Raw genomic sequence first — 24,821 nt, forward strand, 5'->3', positions numbered from 1 at the left:
TGTTGTATGTACAACATCAGATCAAAAAAACACCCAAGTGCCTGTGTTTACTCAGCTACTGTCTCTGATTTTTAAATGGAGAAGTGGCTTGCCAAATGTCTCTCCTTAGGGAATATCTTTCTCTTCCTTCAGTACTTACACAGACAGCCTGTGACAGCAATAAGCTGTAATGCCACAGTGACTTTATTGTTAGAAACCAGATAAGGCTGAACATGCATTTATGCAGACTTCAGTGTGTTTAACTACTCAGTACTACTCCTGATCCTAAGCTTTAATCGGCAAGTAATTGCCCTATTAGGTAATCCATAGTTGAAAATCTGCCAAGTTTTGTTTTCATTCTTATGGGTCAATCCGAACCTTTGAATTTAAGAAGCACTAGGATACTAATGAGAACAATTGAAATATCCAGAAAAGTTGGGATAACTGGTATATTTAAAGGGATTCTAATAGACTTCTAAAAAAAAGTTATTCAAACTGTTTTACAAATCAACTAGGCACAGTAAAATAAGCAGTCAAGGGAAGGATTTATTTTGTTGAAATCTAGAAGTAACTTTTCTATGAATGTTCATTGAAGATTTTTCTCATCATCTCCCCCCATTCAAAACAAGTTGATTTAACCAAGTCAGGTGATTGGCAAACTAAACATGGAAATACTATTATTACATTAAGTAGAAACATGTACACCAAATTGTACTATGCGTATTAATAAATATTCTTTATTTTTAAATTTTGCACATTGCGCTTTAACATATTACATCCAAACATTTTTTTTGCAAGTGGATGTCTACTTTGTAAAACCTTATATTCAGCTCATCATTTCTGTACAGAATTATAAGTACAACATTACTTTTTGCCACTAAGTTGCTTTTGTAAGTCTCACAGTAAGAGAAACATTTAATGAAAAGAGATGGCTTAAATTATAAGGCAGGCTTGCACAGCTACTCAACTAAACATACAAGCCTGAAGAAAGAACAAATTAATGAAGTTACCTCCACCAACGTCCCCGAAAACAAAAAAGAGAAAAGAATCACATTGATTTAAGATAAAATTCTGCCAAAAGTCACTAAATTAAGAGTTTTTGAAAGAGAAGGCGCAGTAGTCATCTTGAGTGTTTCAATGAAAGACAGAGCTATTTTATTTATTTTAGTTTGCTCCGGCCGTTGTCAACCAGCCACTACAAATGGGCCTCTTGTGATCATTTAAGCGGCAGTATTTATTAAATTTCTCCTTCAGATGTTGTCGGTACTGTTCTCTATTGCTGTAGAAAGACTGGTTGTTTGCCATAAATGACTGTATTTCATCTTGTGAGATAAAGATTTCCTCATCTGAAGTGCATTCAGACTCATCCTGCAAAGGAAAGCAACTATTAAACTAGGATTCGTAAAACGGATAATGAAGAAACAATATAGGACATACTGGTAGGAGGAAAAGAAAAAAAAATGCAGGCTTTTAAGTTTCAGTTAATATCCAAGGAGTTTCAAAAACAAACTTTTAAATATTAAAGAAAAAAAATTAAGGACTATCAAAACAAGCAATCCCTCTTTATTGCTACTTTAGAAGATAATGATGAATAATGGCAGTAATAATGACAATAATGACGACCACAATGGCAACCTGGAGTAAAAACTAGAAGGCAGGTCTGAAAGCCAGGAAGCCCTGGTTTCCAGTCTCACATAGACAACAAGTTATGCACCCTGTCCAAGTTTCAATTTCTCTTTGTACCCTAGGTAATTCCCTGAGCTAAGTAGCAGAGCAGGGGTTGACCTGCAATGGTTAAGGGAATTCTTTTCTTTCTCAGAACTCCTAATAATAAAGGAATCCCAAGCCTGACTCAAGAACAGCAAGAACTACTATATTTCTTTCATAATAAGAACCACTAAAAAGTGGTCTAAAATCTTAGGTTTGCTTGACATTTTAGCTCAAATCCATAATCTCTTTACCTGAAAGTATCAACTAATGGAAGAGGATTTCCAAGCATTGTCAACCACTGAACAGACCCACATGAATAATCTCTAACAGGAGCAGCTAGGTGGTTTAATAGATAGAGTACTGGGTCTGAGATCAGGAAGACCCACTTCAAGTTCAAATTTGGCTTCAGCCAAGTTACTCCTGTGTAACCCTTGTCAAGTCCCAGGGTTTGCCTGCTTGTCTCAGTTTCCTCATCTGTCAAAATGAGCTAGAGAGGGAAATGGCAAACCACTCCAATATCTCTGTCAAGAAAATCCCAAAATGGAATTATGGAAGAGTGGAAAATGACTAAACAACAACAACAACAAAAAAAAAACCCCAACAAATTTCTAATAGAATATTTAATAGACATTTGCTTGCCAGTTTCTTGAAAAAAATTCTACACCAAGGGACAGCATCATATTATAAACCCACTAAAAAGTCCATTATAAGATTTGACTGCTTAGAATCACACAAAGGGCCTTATCATTATTAACAACATCACAGTCTTCATTTCATGATGTGAGGTACAATTCGCCTATATCCTGGCTTTGCCATTTTTCTTCATGGCATAAAACAAGAGACAATGGAGGACTGTCACATCCAGCTTTGGTTAAGCAGCCCATTCCTCCCTTGTCTAGAAGAATGGCTCCCATAAACTGACATTGAAAAAAAAATCCAGCAATAATCCTGTCTCATAGATGATTTTGAACATCCTTTGTTTTCAAGAGAAGTATACTGCAAAGCTAACTTTTTGCCAAACATTGACTCTCAAATTCCAACAACTTCTTTCCCTCCCTTTCCCAGGAAGGTGAGAATGGAGGACAACTCAGCTCCTCATTTAGATACCATGCTTTGAGAAGCCAAGAAGGGGTGTTCCAGCAGCCTGTGCCCCCTTCTAAAGAAAAATAACTACAGTCAATAAAAAAACAAAACAAAACCCTAGAGGCTCAGATTCTCTTTACTCCACACGCGCCTCCCCCCCACAAGCATTAGTTCTCTCCCCCCAAGTTTACAGACCAGATACCACCACCACATGTCAAGATACTCACAAGGAGTTCAACTAAGCTCTTGGCACCTTTTCCAGAGTCAGGACCGAGTGACGCTTCTGCAGGTTCTGCAAATTGTGGTACGTTTTTCCTATGTTCAAACCAAGGCAGTGGCTGCCCACCCTTTTCCGAGCTGCAGCAATTTTCAGCATGCGAATCTTTGGTCTTGTCACGGTGAAACACTGTGTGCACGGTATTTCCTGAGGTCTCTCGATTACTGGGATCTGTAATACAGCTTCCAAGCTTTTGGATCTGAAATAACAGTAAATAATTACTAAGCAAATTAATTACAATTCAAGAGAAAAAACTCCTTGATAAATATGTGGAAACAGTACTTAGAGAGATTATGGAAAAAATGAATGAGTTCAGTACTTTGAAATAGAATCTTAACACCTTAGGTGAGCTCTAAAAGAAGACTGACATGACAGAACACAAAGAAAATACAAGTCACAACAGTTCCTTAAATACCTTAGAAAGTCACAAAATACACTGATCCTTGGGATTTTTGTGAGGAGGATTTTTTTTGCTTAATGAGCACAAGTTTTTAGATGCTGTGTATTATTTAAAATAATAAAAATGAACAATGAGATTCTTACTATAGACAAATACCTACATGTTCATCACACTTCAACATTTTGCTTTTCTTTTTCTTCTTTTTGTTTTTTCCTTTTATGTTATTCTCTTCAGAATTAGCCCAACATTCCACACAGCTATCGCCGTCCTCCTCTTTGTCATCACAGTGATGAACACAGGAATCATCACCTGAAAGAGGGAGTAACTCTCTCAAATGTGCTCTAAAAGAAAATCAGCTACCATAAGAGAAATAAACAAAAAGTTCATTCTCAACCTACCATGTTCATCATGGTTACATATGCCTTCAGTGCAGGCTACATCTGAGCCCTCCCGAGAACCTGTCTCACTCCCTTCCATGCTAGATGAGTATCCACAATCACTACCATTACAGTGTGGAGATAAACCTGAGAATAAATCAGAGGTTACAATATAATTTGTTCTTATACTTAACATAATTTTCTCACAACTAAGAAAAACAATTTTGTAACTTACAGATCTATGATTTTATTTTCTTTCATCTAAAGGTGAAGACAAAGACATGTTTAATAGCTCACCTTTTTTTATTTTAGGAGATCCCAAAAGATTGCCACTACTTGGACAGGTACAGGAAGTGTTTTCATTAGTAACAATTACTTCTACGCAGCTGTTACCTTCTTCTGTACTGCCACAGGCTTTGCAGCTGTTTTCCACAAAGCCTGTCTCCTTAAAGGATCAAGGCACAAATGATTATATCAAGGCACAAATGATTATAAAAGTCACTTAAATGATTTCCTTAGCATTTGTAATACAAAGGGATAAACGAAGGGAAAGCTTGATATTCTAAAACATTCAACCGCTGCCTGCCCCAAAATGTACAATTTTGAGTAAACAATTACACAAAGGTATATTCTACAACTTGACAGATTCAAAACCTGATGATTTCAAGTAGATCAAACACATAAGTTTTTTACTGTATCCCATATCACTGAAGGGTGGGCTGACATACTACTACCTGATTTTATCTTTAAAGTTAAAGAATTCAAGTATACAAAACAGTAAGATGCTATGTTTTTTGTCCTAACTTACTACTTACTTTAGTAGCAAAATTTAATTTTAACTAGGAATACTAAAAAACAAAACAAAACAAAAACAAACAAAAAACCCAAAATACCAAACTAGTCTTAAAGTTGCTTCTTTGAGGAATTTTTGGTGCAAAATACTCATGAGTTGATTCAAAAATTACCTTTTCTTGGCTCATTTCCTTTTCATCTGCTGTTTGCAAGGGGGCAGGAATGTCACATACACACTTATTTTTCCGCCTATTCTTCCTTTTTTGGCGCTTCTTTTCTTGCTTGAGTTCTCGTACTCTTTCTTCTTCTGAGAACTCTTCACAGAGTTGTTCTAATCGGCTAATACCCTGTACTTTTTCCACAGCCATCTATTTAAAAATAAAAAATAAAAAAAGATTACGCCATCAGATAATTTTTTTTTTTTTTTTTTGCCAATCTAACAGTTTAAATTGTTATCAGGTAAAAACTAATAATGAATTTTGAAAATTAGTTTCCATCCCCAAAAAAGAAAATTATCTTCAACTAAAGATTTTACAAATTTTCCAAAAGATTCCCCATAAGCCCAATCTTATTGGGGAGGGAGAAGGAAGGGGAAAATTAAGTCTAACAGTATACTATATTTGAAGATTAGTCTTATGGAAAATTTGAAATACAACAGGGAAAATTTTTGACCAAAAGTTTTAGAGCAGCTTTCCATCTAATAACACAAATAAGTGGAAACAAGTGGAACTGAAGTCTACAAGTTTCCAAACTAGTGGCTGTGTTCCAAGAGGTTAAATTAAATAATATTAAGACTAAAAAGATGCTATATATTATCTAAAGGAGGCAGGGAAAGGTAGAAGAGAAATGCAACTGGGAAAAAATCCACCAAAAGGAGCTATGACAGAGAAAGCTAAATGATAAAACAGTGGAGAAAGGGAAACATATTAAATTTAATGTAAAATGTACTTAAAGTTTTATTATATGTATTTTTATATAGCTGCGTATTGTCAAGAGCTTTGCAATCTTTTGTTAGTTCTCTCACAACATCCTGTTAAGTAATCATTAGCCTCCATTTTCTAGAGAGGAAGCCAAGGGTAAAAAAATAGTAGGTAGATCAGAAAAAAGAAAATTAGGTTTCCCCTGTTCCAAAAAGACCAAATGATACCTATTATCAGATACAAATGCTAAAAAAGAAAAGCTTTTATTTAATATTTTGATAAAGCATTCTCACGTCCTGAAAATTGTCCTTCCATACCTCAAAACTCTTGCGTAAAGCGTCAACACCAAGATAGAAAAGCATCTGCCATGTCTGCTCTTCAGCCCGCAGTTTTTGCCAGATTCGATGCAGTCGTTCATAAAGATGAATACCCAGGCAGGTCAAAACTTCTTCTTGGGCTATGTCTATTGTCTTAGCATGCCTTTCCCTCCGCCTATAAAAGCATTAAAATCAGCCAGTGACTTTCCAACAAATCTAGCACATTAAAACTTTTGTATAATCAAGTTTATTTTAAAACAACCTGAACACTAAGATGTAGTAGGAAAGCTAGATATCTACAAATATACACAGATGTGTATATCTATGCATAGGTAAAGATACATGCATGTCTGTGATATCAAAGACACAGAAACACACATGTGAGACTTAAAATCTTACTACAGCTAAAAAGGATGGTAATTCAGGAACTGGCACTTGGAGATTATAGCAATACAATGCTATGTAGCAATTAGAACTTTGGAATTACCCAGTCAAATACAGCTCATTCAGTGGTTTTTTTTTTTTGTTTGTTTGTTTTGTTTTGTTTTTTTGGTGATTGTTGGTTTGTTTTGTTTTTGCTAATGACAAAAAACCTGGAAATGGAACATTAAGAAGCAGGAAGATAAGGATAAGATCTAAATTATTCAGCTCTCTCTCTTATAAAAGAGAAATGATCCTAAAATGAAAAACTACTTCACCTATACACAAAACAATGAAGGGATTAAGAATGCACTTAATTAAAACAAGTGACAAACTTTATTTTTTCCTAATTTTGTTTTCATGATACCTAGCCAAAGATCACATTTAGTTTGGAGGTTTTGTTTTCCTTTCTTAAAGGAGCATGCACAGTTCATGAATTGCTTACCTTAAAAACAGAGCAATTCTATCCAAAGTGCTGATACCCTGCTGCCAAGCCTATAATCTTGAGCAACATTAGCAAAAGTGGTTTTTCCATAAAACTATTGGAGGCCCATCCACAGCAATTACCCATACTAAAGCTTTACAATTCCACATGAATGGAAAAGTCACTTTTAGATCATTTCAACTGAAAAATGACATTCATGTAACAAAAAATGTCCATCTCCTTTTGATCCAACTTGGAGCATGGAACTGAACCAATAGTAACAAACCATTTTCTTCCTATTTTTAGGTCATAAAGAAAAGAATATTTCTGGATCAACAGACAGAACCAAGAGAACATGTATTATGAAGGCTGACTTCAAAACATAGGCTTTATATCTAAGCATATGTAATGAGGCAAAGGTGCAGAAGAGATTTATTTACAAGGCTTAGAAACAAACTTTCGGTAATAAAATAAAGAAGCAAAGCGCTAGATAGCCCATTCTAGCAAATTACATACTCATACCCTCCTGCGAACTCTGGCTCAGCTCGACCCAACAGATGTGCAATGAAATCTGTTTCACAGCATACATGTATGTGTCGTTCATGTGGACAGCACCGCAAGCCTTCATATAGTGCAGCACAATAACCCTTCTCTTTGCTGCAATCAAGCTCACCAATAAGAATATTGTATGCTCGAAGTACTTTATTTTTGCAGTCAGTACAAAACCTAGTAAAAATTTAAAAAGGCAAGCAGTCAAAATAAGAATTGGCTATGATGTAGACTCAAAAGAATGTTAGTACTGGAAAGGATCTTAAGAGATCATTTAGTCCAATTCCCTTATTTTACAAATGAGAAAACTGAGGCCAAGAAAAGGCAACTTGCCCAAAGAAACAGAGCTAGTGATAGAGTAGGGACTAGAACCCAGGTGTCCTGAATTCTGCCCAGTACAGGGTCCTACTACTTCACTCTGCCTCATTTAGTAGATTAGCATAATGATGAAGACATTTTTCTCAATCTACATCATTAAGCAAGCCTCTAGGAATATGCTGAATGAAAAGATGATTTTTAGTTTCCATTAAAATATGCATTTTAATGTATTCAAACACTTTAAAATTTCCTATATGGTCTTAAAATTCTACTTTACACAAACAATTTATTACAAGTGTTGGACATGGAGTCAGGAAGACGAGTTGGAATCCTGCCTCACTTACTAGCTGTATGACCCCGGGCAAGTCACTTAACCTCTCTCAGCCTCAGTTTCCTTATCTGTAAAATGGGGATAATAGCACCCACCTCACAGGGTGGCTGTGAGGATTAAACATATGTAAAGCGCTTTGCAAACCTTAAAGCGCTATAGAATTGCTAGTAGTATTATTATTAAATAAGAGAAAAAAGATTAGGTTTCTTATGTCTTAATATTCTTTCAGCTGAAAATCTTGTCACAATGTGGATTACTAGCATCAGACTGAGGAATGTCAATCTAAAATGTGTGTGTATGTATGTATGTATGTATGGTGTGTGTGTGGGGGTGGGTGTATGTATCTGAAAGAAATAAATGTTATATTCATGACTCTCTCTACTCAGGCTCCCTCTTCCACAATTTTCTTATCAACTAGGGGTTAAGAATCCCTTTTTTTTTTAATCACCCCAGCCCCCAACTCCACTTCTGGTGCTGGAGGGGAGTGGTATAATTCTACTCTCCTACAACCCATTCACCATCCCTTTTAACTATTAGGTACAAAATTGCCTTTCCCTGACCATACCACCTTTCCTATGTGTTATTTCCCCTTTTAGAATATAAGCTCTTTCAGGGCAGGGACTGTCTTTGCTTTTTTATTTGTATCCCCAACACTTAACAAGAACAGTTTTTATAGCACATACTAAGTGCTTAATAAATACTTTTTCATTGACTGATTCAAAGAATACGTTTTTCAAATTCAGGCATTTTAGTAGACCTGGTAAAGAGACTGATACTTTATAAAGATAACACTGTCACTCCTAAATTCATCAGCCTTAACAATAAAAATAAACAGATAAATCAGTATTAAAAAAAAAAAAAAAAGCAATGACAGTGAAGCAGTTTTTTATTTTTTTTTTCAGAAGGCTATGTATAGACAATGCCAGACTGTTAGAAGTACAACTTAACTTTTCTTAAAAATTTGCTATACAAATGAAGTATTAGGGTTTGCGTTTAATAGTAGTATTGTAAGTACAGAAGCAAATAGCACTCTGCATATGATTGAGAATAGTGATTTTTAAGAGTTTTCTAAGTCACTTAATGAAGGCAATTTTACAGTTGAACATTGTCCAAAGATACACTATTGAGAGAATTTAATCCACTAATATACTATCTCAAAAATCTATTTTAAGCTATTAAAGCTTAAGATTGCACTAAGACTTTTGGAATGTTCTGTAGTACAATGAAATTTATGCTCCTTTGTGTTCAAGAAACTCACATATTGCTTAAAAAAAAGGGGGAGGGAGGAAACTATCTGGATGTTTATAATATATACATATATATGTATGCATTTTCTACAAAAAGGCTAAAAAATGATCCCTTATAATTCATATCATATCTAAATAAGATTTAGAAATGGGAAAAAAATAAGGACTTGAGATGTTTCAAATCAAGAATTTGACAGCAACTGTTACTCAAATACTCACTACTGAGCTTATCTTAGAAAAAGACTCTACCAGGGACACATTATGCATTTTGCGATTTTATCTATAACTTATTTGTCTGGTAAAAACTGAGGAGGCAGAAATCAAATGCTAAAATAAAGTTCTTATAAACCTGAGCTATTCTCAACCCCCCCCCCCTTAAGTATATAATTCAGTTATGACAAAAAAAAATTTGAAAAATGTTAAAATTCAAGGCATCTTGGAAAATAAACTGTGATTTCTTTTATGATATATATTCAGAAGGCAGGGTGTTTAGAAGTTTCTCCTACAAATAAAGTAAGGTAGGAGAAACCATCAGAGTAAGAAACGGACAGAAAATGTTTAGTCAGTTTCAATTCCAATATCTGCCCCAATATGTTGCTTTAAAGCAAAAATTCTTGACTTGAGTTGTCATTTTCTATTAAAATTGAGGAGATATATATAAATTAAAAATTGAGGTTCTTCATCCCTTATGTAAATATAAAAACATGACAGTGTTGATATTAACTATAGATATACAATACTCAAAGAAAATAAGTACTTGATCCAAGTGAGACAAGAATTATTCATCAACATATTAATTCATCAAAATTTATCAACATAGTAATTACCTTATTACTATACCTATTTTACTATATTTTTTATATTTACTATATATTACTATACCTATATTATATAAATATAAAGATACTTCCCTTCTTTAATTATATGTTTTAACTATTCCTGGCTATACCTACGCATCCTCAAATCAAAAACTCACTGAACATAAATCTATTTGCTAAATAGAGTAAGCCATAAAAACATTATATTCTACAAACCAATGCTATAACTGAGGTAGTTACAGCAAAAGCTTAACCTGAAAATGTAAAGGGCTAGCTCTAAAATCAACTTTTTTCTTTTGGAAACACACAGGAATAAGATTACTCCTAATTGCCTGCTCTAAATTTTCCTAGTAGTTTACAAATTGTTTTTGGGAATCATTCAAAGCAGATATGACCACATACTCAGTACAATTGGATTTAAAAGACTAAAGTGAATAAAAAAATCCCTGAATTGAAATAATTCTAAATCATGTTTTACTATCAATGAGAAAATCTAAAAAAACCTATCCCAGAGGCATAAAGAGAATTACTGTACAATAACTAACAGTTTGTATCTACAGGGCCTTGTCCATAATAAGCACTTAATAAATGTTTTAGTTAAGGTAAGAAGCAGGGGAGAGGTTTCATGTCTCTAAAATTTCGTGGTTTTTTAAGTAGTATTTAAAGACAAAATAATTTCAGCTGTTGAGGGATTTGTTTTCTTTCCCATAAGGAATAAATAAAACATTTATTAAGTGCTCATTGTACAAACTGCTATGTTAACTGCTGGGGATACAAATAGAAAAGGAAGACAGTCCTTGCTCTCATGGAGCTCACATTCTAATATGGGAGACAACACAAATGGAAGGTTTCGGCTGGACATCAGATAGAAAGGTTTCCTGTTCCTTGGGGTGCATCAGCAAAGCAGATGTTAATGTCTCTTCTTTAATGTCATTTTCAGTCATAATATTTTATCAGTTTCTGTTGATGAACCATTTGACAGTGTCAAGGACTTTGGTGACAAAAGCTTTCTTTTGGGGGTCTCTTCAAAAGATGTGGCTGTGTAGCACCTGCAGGAGCAGTTGCTGCATCTCCACAAGGGCTGCTTCCCAGAATGATGACTGTGGACACTGGTTTAGAAACATTGCTATTCCAAAGATTCTTGGGTTCAGGGTTCCAGGCTGTCTCCATCAGGGTCTGAGGGGGAATGGTGTCAAGGTGGTGATTTGACTTGCCTGGCACATGCTGCCTCCTGTCTGTCCCTCAGGGTGCCTTGCTGCTTCAGCTAGGCTGGCTTGCCTGCCCTGCATATATAGCAGTTGACTGTAAGCTGGTGGAGGATGCCTGCCCCCTTCTCCGTAGGGGCTGCCTCCCTGGGTGATGGCTGTGAGTGCTGGAATGGAAGCAGGCCCGTGGTCTGGGGGTGTTGCCAGTCCCAGGGCACTCCTGTGCCTATCTGCCTGTTGGTGGCAGCTGATCAGCAGTTGCTGGTGGTAGTGATGAGGAAGGGGGCCCCTTCTCCACAATGATTTCTCTCCTCTGTAGGCTGCATGGTTGGGCTGAAAGCAGGTCTCGTGGTTGCGGGACACTGCTATTCCCAAGGCCAGTCCTTTTATTAACTTAATCCCATCAACCTCCCCATCTCCTCCAATAGATCACCCCATGACCATCCCCTTTCCAGCTCAAATATTTAATCTCAATCTTTCTCTTGGCTCCTTCCTACTACCTGCAAACATGTCCAGGTATGTTCTAAACTTGGGGATGAGAGGGAGGGGAGGGAACTCAACACTCACTGGACCCTATCATCTCCTTCAAGTAACTGGCCTTTCTCTTCTCTTTCAAAAACTACTTTGTCGCCTTCTTTTCTCAGCTCTTTGCAATCTAGCTGTAGAGTTCATCACTCAACTAAAACAGTTTTCTCCAAGAATCAACAAAATCCTAGATTTTTCACAACAGTTATTCTTCTTTGTCTCTAAAGAGCATTTGGCATTACTGACTAGTATTCATGACACTCACTCTTGATTTTTCTCTCGATTATTTCTTCTATGTCCTTTACTCGATCATCCTTTCCTTCCAATGATTTTGTCAGCTTCCATAGGTATATTATGAAATCTCTATTCAGAGATTTAATATATTATAGGGCTTTATTTCTAGCCATAAGCTCTTTTTTGTACTTCAGTTCTATTATCACCAGATGCCCACTGGGCATTTTCATCCTGGATGATTGTGGGCATCTCTTAACATGTCCAAAAGAGAATTCAGGTTTTTCTTAAAAACCCACTCCTCATAACCTAAACTTCCTAATTATGTCAAAGCTATCTTTCTCCTTGACATCATCTTTTACTCCTCACTCTCTTTTTTTATCACACACCTAAAAAGTTCCTCTGTCATGCCATTTCTGCCTCAGTATCTCTCACTTCTGTCCTCTTAACTCTATTCAGTCATCCCAATAGTTGGGACCCTAACCTCTTACCTAGACCTGATTAAACCTGATTAAGCCTGATTAAACTCCTTGCCTCAAGGATCTTCCCTCTTTGTTCCATCCTCTACAGTAATGTCAATTGATTTTCTAAAGCAAAAGTCTGACATAACACTTTCCTGATCTAATAAACTATTACCTCAGGATCTTTGGCATATAAAGCCTTTCACAACTTGGCTCCAACCTACCTTCTTTTCAACCACAGACACTACCTGCCCTTCAAGCATTTTGATCTAACCAAACTGATCTTTGTTTCTCCCATTTCTATACCTTTCCCCAGAGGCTGATACACCTGGAATTCACTCCTCTTTCCACACCTCCAACTTCCTATTCTGATCTCTCAGCTATTAGTGCCTCACCTCAAAAATTACCTTCTATTTGTTTTGTATATACACTTATGTACATGTGGTATCCTCCTCTGATAAAGCATAAGCTCCTTGAGGGCAAGGAGTGTTTCATTTTTATCTTTGTATCCTCAGTGCCTAGCACAATGCCTAGGACAAAGTATGGAGCTTAACGGCTCCCCCAGTGTGGCTAGGGAAGGAATGGGGCTATTAGAAAAGGGGGGGAGGGGAGTATAACACTACTACATCTGGTCTGCTATCTGCAACACCTGGAGAATGCTGCCTACTTAGGAATGAGTGCAGCTGGCTTTGCACCTTAGGATCTCAGTGGGCATTCAGTGCCTGGAGCACTGAGAGAGAAAACGACTTGCCCAGGGCCACAGAGCCAGTATGTTTCAGAAGCAGAACTTACACTCGAGGTCTTCCTGGCTATGAGACTAGCTCTTTAGCCACTATGCCATGCTGTTAAATATGAAAGGGCTGTAAACTTATATCTAGTCATTTTGAAAATTGTGCTGGAAAATGTTTCATGAGAACAAATGAAGGATAAGCACAGTAATAATAATAATATGAATACAATTTAATCTTAAGACTTACCTGTGTTTTCGCAGATAGGTTTCTAATGTTTCTAAAAGACAACTAGAATCAATTAAAACTACTTCATCCCTGCATTCCTGGGACATTAGTTCCCACACATCCATCCAACAACCTCTGCAGAAAGAAAAATGAATACTCATATAAATAATGGCCTATATACAGAAAATAGCACATTCAAAAACAGGGTGAAGGATTGCTTTGTTTTACCTGGCAGTTCCCTGGAAAGGTCCATAATGGAAAATGATCCTACACTTGCTGTCCTTCCTGTGGTCTTCACTACTTTTCTTATCTGTACTTAGCTTCTCTGAACTGACACTGTTACTGCTCCCTTCACTGTAGTATAGTAGTAGTATTAAAAGACAAATATAAAATCAAAGACTCACAAATCTTTAGCTATAAGAAGTTACAAAATAAGCTAAATCTGTTTTGAACTACATCCTAAGAGATATAGGTCAAACCCTATTACAATGAACTCTAAGATACTCTTAAAATTTGTTAGGACTACTATTATATTATTGTTAACAACTATTGCTTAGAATAAGTAGGTCACTAGCTAAGAGTTCTTATAAATCTTTAAAAGTTACAAAAGTTTTTTTGGTAATGGAATTTGATCTTACTTCAGTGCTTTAAAATAACTAGTGCATTTTAAGTATCCTAGTAATACTGAGGATAATCTAAATTAGAATAAAAATTATACCTTTCTACAAGAGATTTGTACTTAAGTATGAAAAGGTTACCACTAAGATAAGGTGTTATCAAACCAAACTGGCTTGAAACATTACCATTTTATGCATTATGTTTTTCTAAACGCTTAAATGATATTTCAAAATATTAACTAAAAAGTCTCATAACATTTTTAAAAAATCACATTTTTAAAATTAACCCAGCAGTTATTCTTACCCAGGAAGAAACTTAAAAGTAGCTAAGAGTCAGATTTAATATCACTAGATTGTGGTAGGGTATAAGGTCTTTATCTTCAAACACTTCCTATATAGATTTTATTTATGATCTGCTTTAAACGATGTAAGAATAGATTTAGGTAGATCTAAAACTTACTTAGGTTCTATTTAGTAATCAAACAAGTTTGGGTGGCACCTAAAAAGTATGAACAATTAAAAACACTGCTAGAATACCCTGAAGGCCTGACTTCTAAACTCAAACTATGCACTAGATTGCAACACAATTTTGATTAACAGCCACTCATACAGCAGCTACTTCCTTATCTAAGTAGCAAACTGCATCAGATAGAACATTAAGAGTCTACCTCAGGGGATAAGAAAAATTAACAAAAATCACAGGCATATAAAATGAGTGGTGCATTTATTTCTTCCTTTCTTTCAATATAAGAGAATGTGTTCAAAGTCAAACCAAGAAAATTAAAACTGACTTTAATTCAGTTCTATTTTATAGAGTTGACACCTTAATTTATAAGAACAGTAGTACTAATCACACTCGTTTTCTTGACATGACTTGGTTTTTAAAAGATGAAAGAAAAAGCCTAACTTTAATTTATATTCCATCCTAAGTATAAGCAGGGGTCACTTCCCAGTAGCTACCTAGGACACTTTGCCCAGTCATGGAAAGATAGTACGGAATAAGTGAAGAACCATACATTAGGTTTGTGTCTCTAGAAGTTAATTTCTGAAAAAGATTCAATAGTGATTTAATCAAGAAGGGACAGCCTATTGGATACTAACTCCAAAGAATGGTTTACAAATAAAAGTTAGGTCATTAACACAATTTAAGGAAACAATCATTTATACTTAAAAGTTATTGCCAGGATTCAAATGGTTACAAAAAAATACATACACTTACTAAAATAAAATTAATAACAACAAAATTTATGTTAGGGATCAATTCCCTTCCAAAAACTTAAAAAGTTCTAATGCAAAAATATACTTTATGATCAAATGTGTTCAAAATATCAAGGCAAAAAGTCTTAAAAGAAGAATACTCAGATTGACATTTGTGGAAAATGTATAATCAACTATGTGAAGAAACATGTTTTTCTTGGCCACTGATCATTGAATTTACTTAATATTTATAATTTTAACTATGAGAAATATAATCTTTGTGTTCAAGTAAACTTACCCCAAAGGTTTTGGTTTGTGTGTATCTAAGGAGTGCAATTGACATCTCTTGTTCTTCTTACTTTTTGGAATTGCATCTATCATGTCATTTAGTTTGGACCTATATAAAAGCAAACATGTCAAGGATTATTTGGATACTGAAGACTATATCATTCCACTCTGGATCCATGAATCAGCCAATATGAGATTAAACTATTAAGTCAGTTTTTTATTAATATAAATTTCTCTTCTAAAGAGTTTAATCATTTTAGTTTTTGCCATCATGATGATTATGACAATAATATCTAGCAATTACAGAATATCTATACCATATCTCATTTATTCTTCACAATAATCCAATAGCTAGGCAATATAATTAATAAAAGGGACTTGAAGCCAGGTCTTCTAGGCTTTAAGATTATCTCCCTATTCACTATTGCACACTAGAGGGTTCTTAATATTTTTTGCGTCACAGACCGCTTTGGCAGCCTGGTTACACTTATGAACAAATGTTTTAAATACATAAAATAAAATGCAAAAGATCATAAAAAAGCCCTACCATATCAAAATGCAATTTCCAAAATATTTTTTAAAAGGGCCCTAGACTAAAAACTTCTGCACTAGACCAAAAGCTGATTTAATGAAGAAAACACATAAACTACTTTATATAGTTTTTCCTCCCTTCTCTAACACTGAAAAACATTACATCTACCATCACTTGGCAGTTTTAAAGACTTATCTTCCCACAAAGCTATGCCACCAAACCAAGTAAAAAATACCGTTACTGCGACAAGCATTATTTTGATCATTACATATCATTTCAGCATCAGCATCCACATACATGCCCCACTGTGAGACAATGACAAGCTTCTTAGGCAAATGTGTGAAACGTTTTATCCAGTCTTTGAAAGCAATTGTCAAAAATCACAATTTAAGCCAGCCATTTTTCTTTGTTTGACTTACCCATGCACATAAAATAACGTATAAAGCTTCTTTGCATCAGTCATACAGCTTCGAGTAACAGAAAGGACTCCCTTGGGCCCTACAGTAAGAGGCTCAAGGGCAGGATTTCCCGACTCTACAAGCTGGGAAAAGAGGCGCTCCACACTGCGACGACAACCAACACATGGGACAAGCTGAGAAAGTGCACTCAAGACTTCACGCGATGTCACCATCATGGCAATATTGAGATCTTGCTGCTTAAGCATGCTATGTCGCTGAGAGCAAAAGGGAAAGCAAAAATGAAAACAAGTCCTTCAAAAATACTAATAGGTAACACTGTTATAAAAAAAAAAAAAAAACCTATACACTGATATAGCACAAATGTTTTCCAAATAAAGTATCATCTACTGCTCAAGAATAAAAACATTTTAAAAAATTAAGAATTAACTGACATCTTTAAGGTGAAAATTCAAATGAATTACAAGTTTAGTATTTTAGTATTTCTCTAGGAGATAATGTTGATATAGAAAAGGAAATAAACATGATACTATATATTAGTGATTTCCAAAATGGGGGTGGTTCTATGACATGACCCTAAGGAATATGTGAACAATCAACTGTACATTAGGAAAATGGATCACATGCTACCCTCCCCGAGATAAGAATGTCATTAGGGCTCATCTCCAAAAGAAGCTAGCTATCCCTTTACCCAGTACTTTCCCACAAAATTCGACTTTTGCAAAGTGTGAATTTTCAATTTACCCTTTCTAAGCCAGGTATATAATTTAACTGTTCCCAGGTACCACTGGCAAACTTACCATCCCCCCTCAACCCTTCAGCAAACTCACCAGGAAAAAAAAATTTATTAGGAACAGGAGATCAAAAAGGTTGGAGACCACTGTTATAAATCAACATAAAAACTATTACTTGTTCTAAGTGAAGTGTTTTCTCTTGCAAATTGTTATTTATATTACTACTAATGTCCTCAGTTATGAAAAGGAATGTAGAATAAGACAGTCAACTGTTAAGAAACAATTCACACTTGCATTTAAGCTTTCATTCACAATTTTCTGGAACTCTGAATTAAAATGTATAACACAAACTATACAGTTTGCCTTGTGAAGGACAATTCAATACCCAGTGTTATTCTGTTCACATCTATGTCAGTTTCAAAATGAAACAATGATCAAAAAATTAGCTATAAAATTTTATTTAGCTTCTCACATTACAAGATTCATATAAAAAACAACAACAACAACAACAACAAAACCCTCATCATTTAGTGTGGCTGCCTCCTCCTTCAAAAGACAAAGACAACAAAGAAGATTTGGAAATTTCAAGTCCAAAATACAAAATTTCTTTTGCATGATATCATTTATGATCATTCACTGTAATAGTCAAAGAAAGACCATAACTATAAAACTACAAAGTCAATACAATTTGCTCAGCTATATCAAGTTAACTTATTACAGGATTACATTTAGCAAAAACCTAATGCAATAATATTAAAAACTTTACCTGAATGAACTGCTTTAGTTGTGCACCGTTATTCTGATGCCCATCAAGATTTAGCACATTATCAGGAAATTCCATCACCATCTTAAAATTAAAAAAATAAAAATAAAAATAAAAAACCCAAAAATATTCATGCCAAAATTCTTTCCCCATTCTTCAAACACACAAAGCAGTGTTTACTAATTCATGGGCTGAATGGCAATATATAAGGACAGATTTGCATGAACGGGATACCAATATCGGGCTTTAAATTCCTAAGCAAGTCCTAATGATGCCTCAGAAAAATAAAGTAGTAACCATGAATTCTCTCAGGGCATACTAACAAAAATGTAAGCTCTAGAAGGTCCTACACCATATGTTTGAAAAGATACGAGTATCAATGATACACTACATATCAAGTGCAGAAAAGCTTATAACCAGGCCTGACTGCTAAGTAAAAAACAACCGCTATAGGGAAAAAAATTCAAATATTTACATAAGCAAGAATTATGGTATGAAAAGGTCACTATTACAAGCTAATGCATCAGATAAGAAATGAGGAGTCTGAGGATATAAGGGTGGAAAGAAGGGTCATAACTTTTGTTAGGGAAGTCTGCAATATAAGCTATGCCAGGGCAGAAGAGAGAACAAGTTCTAGGGAGAAGGTGAAGACCAAGTGATCCCAGATAGTACCCAGAAAAATAAGTAGCTTTCTGGGGGACCAAAGATCTAGAGTTAGAAGGAACCTCAGAAGTCACTGTTTAACTTACTCATTATATAGATAAGAAGCCTGAAGGCAAAGGAGGTTAAGTGCTTCTGCCAAGGATATCGCTAGAAAGACATTTTGGCTGGATTCAGACCAATCTGACTCTCAATTCAATGTTTTTCCCAGTACATCAAGATTGCTCTCTTCTTCAATCCATTATTTTCAGGGCATTCCTAACCCTTATTTTTCCACCTATTCCTGATATTCTTCATTTTGAGAAACTACAAAAGAACATTCATTCCATAATTACTTGGCTTAAAATACAAATGCTGGGTTGAGGTAACCCCCGAAACAACTTATGAGTGATATGAAGGTGATGGAAGAAAGTAAGGCAGCTTTAAATAGTGAAGGGGAAATCTGGGGTGGGGTGTAACAAATTCACTTCAACTTCTGTAACCCTTGTTTACCTTCACCTGGGTAGCTTCCAAGAACAAAAAAAATCCGACTTATCATTTACCACAAATGTAAGTTGTTTTACTTACTTAATTTGTGATTTTCGAAAATTTCTTGTGAAGACAATCCCAAAGGATTCAGTTAAGCAAGGTATCAATTGCTCTATTTATAGTAATGTCCTTCAGTACCTCTAACATTAAGGCAATCATTACCTGTTTTTCTATAAGGGTGATTGAAAACTAGATTATTATACCTAATAGGAGATCTACATGTGAAGAGGCAGACACTGATTTTAAAAGCAAAATAATTTAGTAATAAAAACATCATGTCCATCACATGCATTAGCATGTTCCTTCCAAGTCTCTAACTTTTTTTTAAAGATCAGTCATCTTTCCTTAAATACACTGGTCTTAGATGGTCAAATCTAAATCGCTCAAGGGCTGATTATCCAGTTTAATGATTAACTTTTTTGTTTGTTTGTTTCTAGTTCTCTCCATAGGTGGCCTGTTCAGGCTTTTTTACTAGGGTGTAAAGTAGCAGAATAATGATGAACTCAAGTTATTTATCTTAATTTGGCTAATGCAACTTTAAATGGTTCAATAAGGAAAAAACACAAGTTAATCCAAAATCCTTACTTTACCCAGGAATTTTTAACTATTAATATTCCTGTTTCTTTTAGCATGAGAATTGACTGAATTCAACTCTAGCTTATTTCCACTGGGCCATTTAATAACAAGCTGGTTATCAAATGAACTTAACTGATAAGAAAAATACAAAATTACATACTGGAGTCACTGCAGTTTTAGGGTTTGATTTTCTATATAAAAATAAATTTATTTAGCAAGTAATTAAGTAGTAGAACAAATTTGTGGAATTATGTGATCTAATAGAAGCAACAGGCCCTTTCACACCTATCTACTTATGCAGACTATTTAAAATGTGCATCCTTTACCTCCTGAACTGAGATATTACCACACTGTTGAAACTGGACATTATGCTTTATGTCCAATTAAATAAAATTTATTAGTTCATTAGTTCCAGTGTTTTAAACAAGTCAACAAGCATTTATTAAGAGCCCAGAATATCAATTTGGGAAGACTTGGAGTGAGTTTGATTTTAAAGCTACAAACTTGAAGACCCAGTGTATGATAGCCCAAGTTCTAACTATATTATGAGAACTGATTTTTTCCCCTTCTAATAATGTTTTGCTGTCTTAAGAAAGTAGAATAAACCAATAACAAAAAAAAGCTTATTACAGACTTTGATGTTCATCAGAACGTTTATTCACAAGAAGCATTTATTAAGCACCTAATAGGAACCTGGCACTGTGCTTAGTAAGCCCTGAGGATATAAAAGGGGGGAGGGGGAGGGCAAATCCTTGCTCATAAAGAGCTCACAGTCTAATAGGGAAGACATTCAAACAGCTATGTACTAACAAGATTAAAAACTAGAGAATCTTAGAGGGAAAGCAATATGGTTATTTATGAACCCTTACATTTGATTATAGATCGTTATTATATCACCAACATATCCTGTACTGTATCCATTCTGGATTTTGCCAGTCTAAGCAAGGTAATTCCCCTTGCAGTGATTTTATCAAATACCCAATATTTACGAGGTAAATGATTTATTTTCAACAGTGTCTTTTGCCTTGGCAGCATTTTCGCCAAATTCTATATAAGGTACTATGTGCCATTAACTACCTAACAGAGGAAAAAGAAAAAGATTTTTTTTCCTTTTTTTTTTTTTTTTTTTTTTTTTTGCTATTTTGCTTTCTATTCTTTAAAATCACTTTTTAGATGACCTAACAGTACTGTCAAAAATCGGTAAGTGAACTCACTTAAACATAGAACAGAAGATATTCTGCATAGGATTGCTCTCAAGATCAAATGAGATATTTGCAAAGCACTTAGCATAGTTTCTGACCCAGAGTAGGTGCTTCCTATTATTCCCTTCCCCAATTTTTGGATTATTTTCCTGTTGTACAGATAGCAAGTGAGTACACGTATCCAAATTATTTTCATTTGTATTCCACTAAAAGGACTCCCTGATCTTGCCATCCCTCTAAGCCCTCTGCTGCACCCTTAAGATTTCTGCAACAGCTGAGTATTATGTGCTGCTTCCTGCTGCCCCCTGTATCCTGTCCTCCCCTCTCTCCTTCATTAGAGGTTGAGTGCTCCTTAAGAGTAGCCTGTCTTACTTCTTCTCTATACTCCCAGCACCCAGCACATAGTAAATGGTTAATAAATGCTTTTTTATTCACTCCAAATTTCTTCTTTCACCTTTTATTTACAACATAATCCCTTTCTACAAAATACATTCCAATGCTATTGAATCAGAATCCAAAGAGAAAACATGAAACCACATACCTTTTGGTAGCACACTAAATACAGACCTCCAAGTAGATGTACATTTATCATATACAAAGTCTAACATATCTTTATGGAAATTTTAAATATCCCAACTCTCCAAAGGTTTCACTAAAATGCAAATCTGTGTTCCTGGCATTTTCTAAGTTTATAATTCTAACAATTAATGCAGCATGTTAATGCAGACAGATCAATGATATCCTAAATAATCTATAATACTAATCTTTAGGATTCTTTCTCAAGAAAGACAAAATGCCTATATACTATAGCATTGGACTAAAGTGTTCAAAATACATCTTCCTAAACTCTTACTATACTTATTTATGTTACATACATCACTGTAACATTCAGCATTAGGAGGCCTTTGTACAACCTGAGATTACTTCTTTTAAAAGCCTTCAAGGTTGAGACTCTAGATTGAGTCTAAATAGAATTTAGATTAAAATCTGTCTAGGAGTCTAACAAAAACCCATTTTTGAAAAGAGTGATGAGCATTTCACATTGGAAAAATAGTCAGATTTTGCTGGTTCCACTCTATTAATGATAAATATAAATTAAAACTCTATTAACCTTCAACCCATGCTATTAAATGTCGTTTCCTACTCCCCCCAACTTAATATATATATCCCACTTGATTATAAGCTGGCTATTAAGAAAAATCAACTTTTCAAAATTTCTAGAAATATTTCTAAAATTCTACAATTTCCTTGTCTCCCATCCACTGTTACTGTTTCATAAGCATATTAGAATCAGAATCCACTAAACACATGGCTACTAAGAAGCAATCAATACTGATGACAACTACTAAAAATGCACCAATGTTTTTTCCAGAGAACATACTTTGCTCAGAACTTTATCAACGAATAAAGGGAACCATAGCTCAAACTCAAGGAACTTCATAAAGACCATTACCTAAAACTATTTCTCAAAAATGCTGACCACACCATCTCTCTTACAAAGCTACCATTTACAAGGTCTGTTCCTTCTTAACTGCCTTTGCCTTGTTATCCCCGTTTCCCCCCCTCTACAGGTGACTGGTTTTGCTTATTTCTCTTAACATATTAGGGAGAGAGAAAGGGATCTGCAAGAAGCTTATTTCTTCCATTATGGTATATTTGAGGAAAAAATTTCACTAAAAAATATTTAACAATTAAAATGTTAAATTCCTAAAGAGATTCACATTTTCCCAACATAAAATGCATTTCTTTAAGGAATGCAGCTTAAATTAAACCAATTACTTGCAGCTTTCTTTTTCCTGATACTAAACTCAAGAAGCAAGATAAAACCTACAAGTAGGCAAAATCCAATTTTTAAAGAAGTATAAAATGTTCAAAAGGACATTTTTTTGGGGGGAGGGAGAAAGCTTTCCCCCCACCCCAAAAAAGGTAAAATTTTAAATCATTATTGACAAATGCTCAAGACAACCCTCAAATATTTTCAAATGTTGAGCTATTAATGTAATATCTTCAAATGTTGAGCTATTAGTGTATCATTCTTCACAAGGAGCTAAAGTTAAAATGGATTCATGGAAGACTGAATGTTTTAAATTCATTAAATATCCACATTTTTGTGATTAGCCTCATACAATCTTCCTTACATCCAATCTCTTCTCCTTCCTCTTTATTCTCTATGAAATGTTTTTAACTTCAAGATCCTAAGGGAAAGGATATTTTGGGATAAACAAAAAGAAGTACACACAATGTTTGCATGAGCATTAATTGCATGAACATTTATCATAAGGCATCAATGGGACCACTTAAAATATCAAAGATGCTTCACTAAATTTTTCATATAGAACTCAGAAAACCTATTCAAAACATAGATCTACTGACTGATATCAATAGGAATAAATCCTCTTTCCTTCAGTCTTAAGACAACAGAAAGCACTCCACTCTTTTTCCCAGGGAAAAGTATCCAGACTAATTATAATTATAGCTTTTTGTTTTGAACACTCCAACCAATTATCCAGTTAACTCAGTCACACTTTTCCATTTTAAACAGAAGTGCTGCACCTCAAACCAGTCTTGATACTGGCTAACAAGAGTGGCATCTCTAGCAATGACTTGCATTTTAACAGCTATTGTAAATTTTAGGTGGCATTTGGCATTTTCACAACTACACATAAAATTAATTAACAGACAATATAAATTTGAAACACATAAACCTTTGTTCTGAAAATAATTTTATTTTCATTCAAATCTAGCTCTGAACTCTAACAAGCTTGGGTAGTACAGGATACCAAAATCAAATTTCAAAAGAGAAAAACGTTGATCAAAGATCTTTAAAAATAGTGACAAGCAATTGCACTCTTTATTTCCTGGTAAGATTCAATTGCAAGTTTTTGCCATTTCCTCCAAAAGGAAATATCTTTTTTTCATATAGTAAAAACAGAGCCAGATAATACTGTAGGACTATTAACTCTTGAAAAGAACTGTAAACCACCCAATCACAGGAAGTGGCTTTTTTAGATTTATACCTCAAAAAAAAAAAGGTTCTAAATAACTGGAAAATTAAACACGATGTTTCGGTTTTTGAACACCTAGCACATCTATTCAAAAGACAACCTAGTGAGAAAAACCATTTCCCAAATAGTTTCTAAAACGCGTTAGACTAATTCAAAGAAGAAAGTATAGACCTTTTTTCATCCCCCACCCCACCCCCCACCCCAGGTTAATGTTAAAACAAGGCAAGAGCTAAATAAAAATGATTTGGTGAAAATGTTCCTGACTGGCTTAGACATGCCTGTCAACTTCAGTATTTGCCGGTACAGTGCCACACATAATGAAATACAAACAGTCAGGCGGTAGCAGCCCAGCTGTGACAGTTGCAGATAATCATTAAGTCTCCTCGGGGGCTGGTGGTTTCTGAGATAGGCCCTAAAATGCCCGTGGCTCTAGCGTTCCTGTTACAAGGCGTCTGCTCTGAACTGGGGCATATTTCCTGGAAGGAGACGAACTCCAAAGGGTGGAGAGGTGGGACAGAATGGCGAAAAAGAGTAAAGGGGCGAGAAGCGGCCTGATGGGGCCGAGGCGGCCCTGTCCAACCTGGGGCAGGGAGGGAGAGTCGGGCCTGCAGAGAAAGGCCTCGCCTACGAATTGCAACACCCTCGTCTTTCTCCAGTGCGCAGCTCTCGGCCTGGGGGCGGGGGAATGGGGGAAACAGCTGCCAAGGCGGCGGAGAGGGAGAGGGGGGAGAGGCCAGGCCGGCCCAACCCGGCCCGGCCCGCTCACCGTGAGGGTGTCGTCTATGTAGAGGGGAATCTGCCTCCTCTCGAAGGGGAACTCCTCCTCCCCGTCTCTGCACACTGCCACCAGCCGCGCCATCGTCTCCGATGTGGCCGCCGCCGCTGTCGCCGCCGTCACGACCGCTTCCCAGCCGCCGCCGCCGCCGCTGCTGCCGCTGCCGCTACCGCCGCCGCTGCCGCTCC

At 35.5% G+C, this 24,821-nt stretch overlaps 1 protein-coding gene across 5 annotated transcripts; it reads right to left on the bottom strand.

Moving 5' to 3' along the window:
- Nucleotides 1-688: 688 nt before the first annotated feature.
- On the bottom strand, nt 689-24,821 carry GGNBP2 (gametogenetin binding protein 2). 5 transcript variants are annotated; one of them, XM_051994089.1, is made up of 14 exons: nt 24,625-24,821; nt 17,891-17,971; nt 16,394-16,647; nt 15,453-15,551; nt 13,569-13,694; nt 13,362-13,475; nt 7,222-7,425; nt 5,856-6,030; nt 4,792-4,986; nt 4,124-4,271; nt 3,848-3,973; nt 3,610-3,758; nt 3,000-3,248; nt 689-1,347 (listed from the first exon to the last, which is right to left on the bottom strand). In XM_051994089.1, exons 1-14 carry the CDS (start codon nt 24,715-24,717, stop codon nt 1,144-1,146), a joined length of 2,217 nt encoding a protein of 738 aa, XP_051850049.1. In that variant the 5' UTR covers nt 24,718-24,821; the 3' UTR covers nt 689-1,143. The 5 variants fall into 5 exon arrangements, with proteins under 5 accessions (XP_051850049.1, XP_051850048.1, XP_051850051.1 ...); XM_051994088.1 differs by having other exon boundaries at nt 7,216-7,425; XM_051994091.1 differs by lacking the exon at nt 13,569-13,694.

This window comes from Antechinus flavipes, chromosome 4, assembly GCF_016432865.1.
Source record: "Antechinus flavipes isolate AdamAnt ecotype Samford, QLD, Australia chromosome 4, AdamAnt_v2, whole genome shotgun sequence".
Lineage (NCBI taxonomy): Eukaryota > Metazoa > Chordata > Mammalia > Dasyuromorphia > Dasyuridae > Antechinus > Antechinus flavipes.